At 38.4% G+C, this 12,431-nt stretch overlaps 1 protein-coding gene across 2 annotated transcripts in view; it reads right to left on the bottom strand.

The window, feature by feature from the left end:
* Positions 1–2,348: 2,348 nt before the first annotated feature.
* PDE3B (phosphodiesterase 3B) overlaps positions 2,349–12,431 on the bottom strand; it is a 176,889-nt gene continuing 166,806 nt past the window's right edge. For both annotated transcript variants that reach the window (XM_079930304.1, XM_079930303.1), the window contains 4 exons: positions 11,848–12,051; positions 9,153–9,314; positions 5,979–6,234; positions 2,349–4,766 (listed from right to left, as the gene is read on the bottom strand). In XM_079930304.1, the coding sequence (XP_079786430.1) occupies positions 4,552–4,766; positions 5,979–6,234; positions 9,153–9,314; positions 11,848–12,051 (837 nt within the window). In that variant the 3' untranslated portion in view covers positions 2,349–4,551. The remainder of the gene's footprint in view (positions 4,767–5,978; positions 6,235–9,152; positions 9,315–11,847; positions 12,052–12,431) is intronic.

Genomic DNA, 12,431 nt, shown 5'->3' on the forward strand with positions numbered 1-12,431 from the left:
TAGTGGAGGACACCTGAGCCCAGAGCAAGGGTTTGGAACGGAACTTCTCTCTTAAAGTGAGTAGGAATAAGGCTCCAAGGAATCCTTTCAAACACTAGGGCAGAGCAGGGGTGAGGGTGTGAAGGGGTGGGAAGAAGGGGAGGAGGAAGAAGGATGTAGGAAGTCAACAGGGAAGAGGGGGACCCCCACCCCCTAGTCACCTCCCCTGTGGCCCTTTCTAATTGGAAATCCCACCCTGGAGCCTGTAGCCTGGGTTCTGTACGACTCTTGGCTGCATCTCTCACCAGGAGTGGTTAGTTTACAAGAAGGATTTGAAGCCTTCAGTGTCTCTCACTTAATACAGCAGCTGCTGTGACAGCCACTCCATTTGGACAGCTCATTTCTGCTCCTGCATCCCATTAGAGGCAGCCCTTGCTCACCTCCATTTGTCTAAGGAGACTGGGCTCCTTGGTGGGGGAAGGGAGACCATTTACTGTAAATTATTCCATTAGAATCAGGAGTAAGAGCGGTTTCTGCCATTGTCTGACAGGCTAATCTCAGGGCAGCTAGACATGGCTGTGAAGGTTGTTTGTTTTTTTCTGGCTGCACCATGGGGCTTGTGGGATTCCCCACCAGGGATCGAACCCCTGCCCCCTGCAATGGAAAGGCAGCCACTGGACCACTAGGGAATTCCCAGCTGTGAATGTTTAACCTGCAGAATCCATTAGGGCCATCAACAGGGAGGGGATAGCAAATATAGGGGAAAGCAGTTAAGGGGTGTGGCCTGACTGGAGCTTCAGCAGCAGCCCTAAGACAGGGAGGAGGCACCTGAGGAGTAGGTGATGGAGGATGGAGTGGGAGGCAGAGTAAGGCAGTCTGCGTGGCCCTCACTCATGCCTGCCCCTCAGGGACTTCTAATACATTGGTTCTCAACCTTGGATGCTCACTGGAATCTCAAGGGACTTTTGCAAAATGCTGATACCCAACTTCCACCCTCTTTTCCACGTTCTGATTAGATTGGTCTGGTTTGTGGCCTGCACATCAGGTTTAGGAAGCTTCCCAGGTGAGGAGGCTGTGAAAGGTCATCATCTCTTTCTTACCACCATACCCAGTTAATCAGGGTAAATTGATTCTATTGTATACCTTAAATCTCAAGTCCGTTCACTTTCCTGTTGTCCTACAATCTATCCTAGAGCACTGAGGTCTCCCCATGTCTAATCTTACTCTTCCACTCAACATGATACGTTATTTGAATGATCCTCATAAAATGTGAATCTAATTATGTCACTTTCATATTAAAACTCTTTCAATTTTTCCTCATTTCCTTTTGGAATAAAGTTTAAGTGGCATGTCATGCTTTACAAGTCCCTTCATTAACCTCTCTCTCTCTACCATCCCCTCTTTTTGCACTCTAAGTGTCAGCCATCCTAAATCTCTTTCGGCTCCTCCAAGGTGGGATGCTTTTTCTCCTGGCCTCTACACATGCTGTTATTCTCTGGTCACAAGCCAAGCCATCATCTCCAAGCTAACTCATTAAGTCTTCAGTTCTCAGCATTAAAGTCTCTGGGAAGCTTTCATCCCTGCTCCATACACCAGTCATCCCCACACACCCTCTAGAGCTGCTGACTGGCTTGGCAATTACAGTGAAGAAACCAGAGTTCATTCTATTCGTCTCTATTGTGAAGGTTGTTCCTATGAGATCATGCAATATAGACAGAAACCTAAGCAGTGCCAGAATTCCTAGGATTCTTGTAAAAATAAGTAGAAAAATCCAACAGCACCAGCAGAGTGAGAATAGCAGGAAACAGCCTTCAAATCATGAAATAACTTTAAAAAGTAGACTTTTATGGAGAAAAATGTCAGTAAGCACACAGATATTATAGCACTACAAGATTATTTCTAAGACCAGTGACTTAAAACAACAGCAAATTCATGATGAAAATGATTCTAATTAGAAAATTAATCTGATTCAGTAATAACCAAAATAGGATCTGCAATATGACTTTCCACAATTTCTCAAGTAAGATTCCATCTAATAGTACTGTTTATACTTAACATACACTCACATTCATTTCTTACAATTTATGAATTTAAGTTTCAGCAAGAATACTTTTTAGTGTTTGGGTTATTTTAATATATGCCAATTATTTTGTAAAGGCTAAATAATTTCAGGGTTAAATTACTTAAGTGAATTTTCAGTAATAGCATTTTTAACAGAATAAAAACATGCTTCTTTTGAGAAAATAAAAATATACACTAAACCCAATACAAAATTTTAATAAAATAGAAAGTAAGGAAATTTGAGTCATTATGCACACATGCATGTGTGTGAATTTATATATATATATGTAGTTTGCAATAGCAGAAATATACTTCTGCAGGATGTAAAATGTACTCAAGAGAACGACAAGCACAGGATATAGACATTATAAGGGCAAACTCAATAAATTAGTTAAAATTTTATCACTCAGTAATGAGAGGCCAGTTTACAGTGATGTGGCAATGGTAGCAAAAGTAGTAGGAAGGAGCTAGCACTCACCGTATCTAATAAATAAAGCTTAGTGATTCATTAAATATTATGATACTATACAGGATCAAAACTTTCAACACTTATGTAGATCTTTAATTGATATCTTTCAGATAAGCTAAATAATCTAGGTAGGTAAGAAATTGCCTGCTGACATATTTTAAAGGAATTACCTTGCATAGGGAAGTCTACTCAATACTCTGTAATGAACTATATGGGAACAGAATCTAAAAGAGTGGGTATATGTATATGTATAACTGATTCACTTTGCTGTACAGCAGAAACTATAACACAACATTGTAAATCAACTATACAGTAAAAATTAATTTAAAAAAGAATTACCTTGGAAAACTGAAAAAGCTTCATAAGAGCTGCACAGATCCAAAATATAATACAGTCTCCAAAAATAATGGAAAATATTGTCTACCGTCTTGCTGTCATTCTGGCTGCATTTTATATCTTCAAAAAAATTTTCACAACTAGGGTATATATCTGGACCCTAACAAGTTTATAAACATTGTAAATATGGCCCATTTTCTTTGTAATTATCTTAATGTGCTTTTGTGTAAAATGATTTACTAAAATATTTAGGTTTTTAAAATATAAAAATTAAATAAGTACTCCCACCATTTACTTTATCTCAGAAACTAGACTTGCAGTTGAGCTCTAGAAGTATTGAGTAGTCATAGGTCATTTCATGTAGTCTCAAGGCAGAAGGAAACTAACAGAAAGATGAGCATCAGTTTTACAGTAACACACAACACCCAAGATATGGATCTAAAGATTAAGCACATATTCAATTATTTATTCAATGTATGTGACCTTTAGAGCTCATGCTATTTCATTTGTTCTTTATCTTTGATAGGATTAATTGCATTTGATTTTTGTATTAAGGCGAAAGACAGACATCTCCTTTTCCTTGGCTTTAATTAGTCTCAAATTTAAGAAGAGAGAATAATGCTCATTTCATAAAAGGTTAACATTGATATTAGGACATTTTTTTTTCTTACAAATCTGTGCTGTGTTTATATTAAAATAAATGTTTAAAAATACTAATCCTGAGCAAGAGTTAAAATAAGAACAGTTTTGACTAAAGAATAAAATTCCTTCATTGTTAAACCTAAACAGCTTTAAAATTCAACCATGGGATATAAAGTCAGTAAGACTGGAATTCAGACTTCTGATGTCCACGGCAAACCTGAATGCTCTGAGCAGAAAGAACACACACATAGTAGATTAAAAAAAAAAACAGTAAAAAGCATCAAAAATTGATGCACCTGGATTTTGTTAAATATAACAAAGGTTACTCAGTCCTTCATGGATAAACCTAGCTGGAGAACAGCACTGAACGGTATACTGCATTGAACAGATCCCTCAGAAAGGCAACGCTGGATTTCTTTTTTATAGATAGGCACAGACATTCCCCCCCCAAACATTCAAAGACATAAAAGACACATTTGGAAGTACAATATGAATCATGTTTTTTGGTGGCGTTTTTTGTTTTTGGGTTTTTTTTCAGCTGTGCTGCTCAGCTTGCAGGATCTTAGTTCCCTGATGAGGAATTGAACTCTACTAGGGATTCATGGCAGCGAAAGTTCCGAGTCCTAACCACTGGACCGCCAGGGAATTCCCATTTTTTGTTGTTGTTTTTTAATCCTGTCTTCAAGAAAGGAAAAGGTTCTGGCCACTTAGGAAACTAAAGTGAGTCACTTGAGTTTTTAGTTATAGCTCCCCCCTCATGAAAAATAAGAGCCTTCTAGCCAGCAAAGCAGTATTATGACAAAGTATTAATATTTATACACCAGTAAAGACATTAAGTAAGGGCTTGGCAACACAAGTCAACTGAAACCAAGCTCCAAGGATACTTTTAGTCCGTGTGGTGAAAGTGCATGGGAGTGGGAAACTGCCGGCACAGCAGGGATCCTCTCACAGTGTTAGCGCCTGTCCACCTAGGTGCAGTCGGTTCCAAGCCAGCGTGGTGAGCACTAGGCAGTGACGTCGGCACTGAGCACGGCCCTCAGGGCTTCTTCAATATGCCTTTTCTTTTATTCCAACTGTCTCTCTTCCTCTTCATCTGCTTCTTCAATGACCTGAATCTCATCTCCTTGAGGTAAGGAAGAATTCTCCACCTGTAGTTTATTCCCATCAGCTTTACATTTCTCTTCTTCCTCTATGATTTCCTTCCATATCTTGTGGTTTTCGGTGAGATGGTGCATTAGCTGACAAAATATTCGCCGTCTGCCTTTCCTTCTTTGTGGTTCTGTGAAATTTAACACATGTGTATTCTAATCATAGCAATATGATTCAATCATTCAATAAGTATCTGAGTGCTTGATACATTCCAGGCATTTATCTAAGCACTGGGGTTATAGTTATAATAAGATTAAAATAATCCTTGCACCATGGGGCTCTCTTTCTAGTGGGAAAACCAAGATAAGCAAAGAAGCAAGACACTTGTGTGTTAGATGGTGTTAAGTGTTACTGGATAAAAATAAAGAAGAGAGGGAATTAGGGAAGATGGGGTGGGGTGGGAGTTTCAAGGAGAAGGGAGGATGGTACTGATGATAAATAACAATGCAAAGTTAAAAACCATCCTTTTTAGGGATTTTTTCTAATGTATTGAATTAAACACAATTATCAAAATTTTGGTGAGTACAAATAATTTTTAGAAGCCAATCAACTTTCCCAAGATGACATCAGATGGTAATGCCAAAATGCCATAAGATTACTCTTCACTATGCTACTCCTGAATACAAGGTAGGGTGGGGGTAGTACTTTGTTATCTTGTTTCAAGCTGTCTTATCTGTTCTGATTTATAGCATGCTTGGGAAACAAACAAAAAAATTAGCTAGATATAATTTAAATCCTACTTTAAAAAGCAAATAACTGATTTCATTTTTAGTTACAAAGATGACAAATGTCTTTTTCATCTTCCATTTATACTCACTGATTTATATGGAAAAACTATGCATTACGGTTTGGTAGTTCAAAGCCATAATGCCACAAAACTTGGTTTTCCTCTTAGAGTCAGATAATGTGTATTTTCCTCCTCTCCCAACTGTGTTGAATGAACTATTTCCCAAGTCTGTATGAAGGGCATGTTAACAGGGGAGGGTGGTGTGAAGAGGGGTTAGGCAAAGGAGGACTAGCCACTAGGACCAGCCAGCTCACGTAAGTTCAGATTTGGCGACAGCCCCATCATGTGTGCACAGGTAGAGACTGCTGAAGTGCACTGGCTGGAGGACAGCACTTCCAGAGATGCTACTTTAACTAAGAATGCTTGTTGTGTGACAGCATTTGCGTGGTACCCAAGCAGTAGTTACTCAAAAGGAGACTATTCAGGCTGAACATTTAGATAGTACTTACTTAAGATATAACTACTGAATCTGTATCTTAAAAACAAATCCAAATTAAATGGACATTTGCAGGTAATTAATAACATTAAAGAAATGACAGTATCCTTATATCTTACTAGGATTTAGGTTGTCTTCTATTTCTTCATCCTCTGTATCTAATTCTTCACCATCTTCTTCATCATAACAACTTTCAGTATCATCATCCTCTTCTGCTTCTATCCACTGACCCGGTAGCAAACCAGCAGCATCATAGGAGTTACACAGGGGACCCACTATGTGAGTGATAAAAGATTCCTGGAGTTTTGCTAGTTGAGGAGAAGAACGATCCATGAAGGGACTGATGGGCAAACCAAGATTTGCTTCTTCATCTCCCTGATCATATTAAAAAGAAAAGTATACATTTAACTGTTGAAAGAACAACCACTGAGCTTTGTTAAAATTATCTTGAGGTTTTTTAATAAGCACAGTCTAACTCAAAATAATTTTTACAAAGAAGTATCAGTGAAATTACTCTGTCATTTCAACTCAAAGAATTTCTCTACTATTTGAGAAATCCTTAACAAGACTTTATTCTCACACCCCCAGTCAACCAGTACGGTTGATATTCAGGTAGCAAGAAAAATATACATCTTTTAAAATAAATTCAGCAGGGCTTCCCTGGTGGCGCAGTGGTTGAGAGTCCTCCTGCCGATGCAGGGGACACGGGTTCGTGCCCCGGTCTGGGAAGATCCCACATGCCGCGGAGTGGCTGGGCCCATGAGCCATGGCCGCTGAGCCTGCGCGTCCGGAGCCTGTGCTCCGCAATGGGAGAGGCCACAACAGTGAGAGGCCCACATACCGCAAAAATAAATAAATAAATAAATACAGCAAATTTGCTAACAAACCAAAATTATATTAATAGAATATATAAATTCTATATAAATTACCAAAATTCTATAATATCAAATATAGATCCTCTTTCTCCTATGGGGAGATGATATAATGGAATCATTTTTGTTGTAGTTGTACCTCAGAAGTACAGAGTTGAATTTTGCAAATGCTTTCCAATGCCCTCCCTTTTTTTTCTAACAGCAGAACCCTTTAATGAATCTAAATCAGAAAACTCAATATGTAAAACAGACAAAAGTAGAGCTATTGTGGTTGAGGTGAGGGTTCACCCCAGCTGCCTGCCCTGTGATACCCTCCCACTTGTGGTCCCTAGGGTTCTGGAGAGCACAACTGGAGATCAGACAGATGTGGTTTCAAAACCTGCTTTTGCCACCTACTACCTGTGTGGTGCTGGGCAAGCTCTATGCCCAATTCATGTGCAAGATGTGAATAATAATCTACAGGGTTGCTATAGGATGAAAAGCAATATTATATAAAATGTCGAGCACAGGGCTGAGTGGTCCCCAAATGGTACTATTAACACTTTAGTGCCTACTGTCTGAACTGGTGGAGGGTGAATACTCTCCACAGTGCACAAGTTCTGCAAGCAGGCAGTGTCTATCTGTGCTGAGCCAACAGAGCCCTAAGGAGACAACCAGAAACTGTCCCATGATTCACTGTCCCATGATTAAAAATCTTATATGGCTTTATCTTCTGTGAGGATGAAAATTATTAATATTTACAAAAAATATCCAGGTGGGTTTATCCACAGGATTCTACAGTTTCATACATTTGACTTTTAAATAGGAGCTAGGCTTTTCTAGGCCAATTTTTCTAAAATTGGCATATACGACCACTTTCTTATTACCACTGTTTGTACAGATAATATAAAGACAGCATTTTCCTTAGCATAAAATTCTTTTGTGAACCTGAACTGAAGCCTGAGGCAGTCTTCAATTATCTTTGAGAATGAGGATGGGAATATGCAAACATTACTATACATACTGCAGTCTACAAATTAGGGTAAATATTTATAACCATTTATTACCCCAAATTACATATAATTTAGTTCAAATGTATCAGTGAAAAGTATTCTAAGATTATTGTTAAGATTTTACTAATCTATTTTCATGACTACACAGTATGGTATTTTGTTGACTTGTAAACAGCAGAGTATACACTATTGTACAGGGATGTTCAGCTAAGGTGGGTGAAAGACACTACATTTACTGGTCATTCAATACAACCTGGGTGTGACAAGGTATAACGGATAAGTGTGCAGTTTATAGGCTCACCTTCATCATTCCTACTAGAGTAGCAACTCTTGGTAAAGAAAGCCCTGTCACAGAAGTCTCACTTGGTAAACATCTTGATCTTTCCTGATTAGTAGGTCTAGTAAGGATTCCCAAGGAATGCAGTTCCAGTCAAGAGGATGTATTTGTTATTTTGGAGATAATGAAATATTAGGCTTCTGGGGAAATCAGTATTTTTCTACATTGTAGGGAGCCTCAAGATTGGACAGAAAAGTGGTAAAGACTGCAAAGTGGTAGGATTATTTTAAAGACAAGATTAAAAACATATGAGAAAAGAGCATGTTTATATTTTTGAAACTTGAAAGCCACTAAATATCTACTTTGTCCCCATTTCTAGTGCTAATTTCTTACCCTTTGCCAGGACTTTTACGTAGTTGATGTATCTAAGGCAGTCTTTCTATAGCAGAGTTGAAAATGGGTTGATACTTTAAAAATACAATCTAAATATACCCTGAATCAATTAAACAACTTCTTCTGGAAATAAATTATCCTAGGCTATAGGTTTTCAGGATTGAAAGGGACCTTGGAATCAATATGTAGTCTTTCCTTAGCTCTAGACTGGAGTACATTCAACCCACTCCAGATTGGCAATAAACTATTTTTGTTTTTAAAATTTAAAGATTAATTTGCTTATTTATTGTTATTTTTTAAATTTTTGGCTGCGTTGGGTCTTTAGTTGTGGCACATGGGATCTTCGTTGAGGCATGCGGGATCTTTCGTTGTGGCGTGTGAGCTTCTTTCTGGTTGTAGTGTGTGGGTTTTCTCTCTCTAGTTGAGGTGCACGAGCTCAGTAGTTGTGGCGTGTAGGCTTAGTTGCCCTGTGGCATGTGGGATTTTAGTTCCCTGACTAGGGATCAAACCCACGTCCCCTGCGTTGTAAGGCAGGTTCTTTACCGCTGGACCACCAGGGAACTCCCTGTTTTTAAATTTTAGAAACAAAGGCAAAGGAGCTGAGAAAATATTAAGACCAGAGCAAATGCAACCCATTTTTAGTTAAAGCAACTCATTTCAAGCATTTAATGTAGCTATCCAAACCCAAAGGGTAGTGTCTTCAGATGGCAGAAAAGTCCACCAATCTAAAAGTCCCACCAATCTAATGTTTCAACTTACCTGCTCATAAAATTCATTGACAATGCCTTCTGTCCATTTCAAATGCAAGTCTCGAACTTTTGTTGGGCCATTTATATCTGCCAGTTTGATGCACACCTGGCATACTAACAGGCGATCATTTTCATTACTCCATTCTATACCATTACTGTTTACATCATTGGCCTAGTTTGGAAAAACAGAATTATTTTAGGTGCTGAGGGCACAGGAGTTTTTTGTTGTGGGGGGTTTTTTTTGGCCACACCGCACGGCCTGTGGTATCTTAGTTCCCCAACCAGGGTTTGAAAGCGGTGGAGTCCTAACTCGGCAGTGAAAGCGTGAAGTCCTAACCACTGGACTGCCAGGGAATTCCCCAGTTTTTTGTTTTTACCAAATTGTCTTAAAACTGTTTCCTGTCCAAAGGACAGGAAGGAATTTCAATAAATGCTTCTTTTAATTGGTTTGTGCCATAACATGTACCTCTATGGGTTAAATTTCCCTTTGAAGTGTCATTTACGGTTTTGTTTCAATGGAAGTAGAGCACTGTACAAGCAGAACAACAAACCATGGGTTTCAATATTTGTGATTACCAGAGAAAATTGTAATTTGTGTATATTAACACATTCGTATATAATATGATATAATATAAAATGTATATGCAAAACCAAATCATATAAGAATTATAACTATTTCTGTCTCAAAAAGGAACACTTAAGGATCTAACCGTAAAAGACAACATGCTATATAGCTGAAAGAACACAAGTCTTAGAAGCTAATCTCTATGGTTTTAAATCCTGACTCAGAATGATTTACTAATTCATTGCATAATGCTGGAAAAATTACTTAAGCTCCTTGAGTCCACCCTTCTTCATCTATAAAATAGGAAAAATATCAATCTAGCCATATTGCCATGAGGATTAACAAAGAAAAATTCACAGTTCATAGTAAATGCTAACATTGTTATTTAAATAAATGCTAGTTATCAGGCAAATTAACATGCCTTTCAAGAACTCAAATTTCCTCTTGTAAGAAATAAAGTGAATAGGCCAGATCAGTGGCTTTGGAACTTTATTGTGATGGTAGATTTTTTTTTTGGCATCTACCCCCCTCTTTTTTCTTTTTTTTGGCTGTGCTGCATAGCTTGCAGGATCTTAGTTCCCCCCCACCAGGGACTGAAGCAGGGCCACGGCCAAGAAAGCCCTGAGTCCTAACCACTGGACCACCAGGGAACTCCCTGGCATCCACCCCTTTTGTTAAAGGAACTCTTATGTAGACCACCACTACAGAAAACAGTTAAAAGAAAGGCGAGCTCTTTAGACTGAAATTGTGTAGTCTAGGGAATTCCCTAGACTAGGGAAGTCTGCACTTTCACTGCCGTGGCCCAGGTTCAACCTCTGGTCGGGAACTAAGATCCGCAAGCCTCGCCCCATGGCCAAAAAAAAAAAAGAAAGAAAAGAAAGAAATTGTGTAGTCTAGAGCCCCACTCATGTGACATTTTTCTGAGAGACTACAGAATAGAAATCTCTGAGGAACACAGATTCAAAAGTTTTGGGCTAGATAATCTTTCACCTATAAAAACTTCTATTTACTCTGACTTAAGCACTTAAGTGAATTTTTATTAAATAAAAAGTTAATAGAGCTATACAGCGATGAAACAAGTTTAAAGAAATTTCAAATTTCTTGCTGATTTTTATAAACATTTTACCAATATCACAACAGTGACATATATAGGTCTCCTTCCAGGAGGCTGAATCTAGTACTCCTTTGATACCTGTTCCTCTGCCCTGAAGGTACACCTTCCTTTAGGGCACAAATGTTATCAAGAAAACGATTTCCTGCCTGCAGAAGGTGGGGCATCCTTCCCTCAGGAATCTAAAGCAGTGGTTCTCAACATTTTTTCACCCCAACTTCTGAGGGATAGAACGTGCTCCCATTAGTACCATCACACAAGGGCAGTGATTCTCAATTCCACAGTGAATGTGAGCTCAGTGAGGACAGGGACTTCCATCTGCTCATTCCTTATTCTTCACTAGGACGATTGCATGCAGTGGGCAATCCCAATAAACAGTAGTTCAATGAGTGCCTTATTCTCACGTACTTCTCCAGACCCACACCAGCCAGTTAAACACTTAATAATATAAAGGGAAACAGGTGAAGCAAAGTAGGCATAACTGGCTTCTTAGAAACACATCTTTAACTTCATAAAATGCCTTACTTGGCACTGTGCCCAACATTCTCAAATCTGTCCCTAAAAGCTTCAATTGACATAATTGGAAATGTAGCAAGCAATAGTATTTTTGGACATGTTATAATTTTTAAAAAATATTGGCATATATATTGTATTATGTCAGACTTATCATGACTTCATGACTTCAGATTTATTCTAACTTAATGTTAAAAAAATACCTTTTGGAATGGCCTAATCAGTTAGGTAATCTGACTGATAGAACCTGGCCATCCCCCAAAGAAAAGTAACTTTTCAATTACCAACCCGCTTTTTTGCCCAGTATAACTTCCTGTCCCCTTGTGCCTATAAAAGTCTTTCATTTTATACTGGTCCTTGGAGCTCCTTTCTGTTAGACTGGATGCTGCCTGATTCAAATCAGCTTTTGATCAAATAAACTCTCAAAATTTAAAACAAAACAAAAAAATAACTTTTGTCAGTAACACTGACAATAATTTCTGCTTTTTAAACCAGGAATTAATTTGCATAACAAACCTTGGCATTGAATTCAGCAAGGAAATCAAAATGCTTTTTAAGATCTGTGGCAAGGATTGCTTCAATGACTAAAAAACGAAAGCGCTTGAATTGCACATTATCAAGATTAAGAAGGAAGTTGTACTCTGGACGAGAAAGATACAGATTCCAGGCTGATGCAGCGTGATGATTTTCCAGAACAGATCTGTCGTTGTACAAAACTGCCTAAAAAGGAATAAGAAAAATGAGGCAGGCATCTCAAAGATACTGAACTTTAATAATAAACAGAGTTAGGATCAGGTTGGAAGAATACAATGAGTACCTACTACATGCCAGGCATGTTAGTACCTGTAAAGAAGGGTTGATAATTTTATAAATGAGTAGACAAGTGCAAAGAGGATAAGGTACACCTTTCCAGCATTCACAGCTAGTAAGCGAAAGGGTAATTTGTCTCCAAAGTTCATCTTTGCAGACACCACGCTGCCTACCAAGAGATGTAAAGTGGATATCTGAGGTCAACTTCATTAAATCAGTGAACCTTCTCAGATAAAGCTTCTGTTAATAAAGTCATTAGGGACAGAGAGAGCAGGTTTAGGGATATATTA

The sequence above is a fragment of the Stenella coeruleoalba genome (genome assembly GCF_951394435.1).
Source record: "Stenella coeruleoalba genome assembly, chromosome: 8".
In the NCBI taxonomy this organism is placed as follows: domain Eukaryota; kingdom Metazoa; phylum Chordata; class Mammalia; order Artiodactyla; family Delphinidae; genus Stenella; species Stenella coeruleoalba.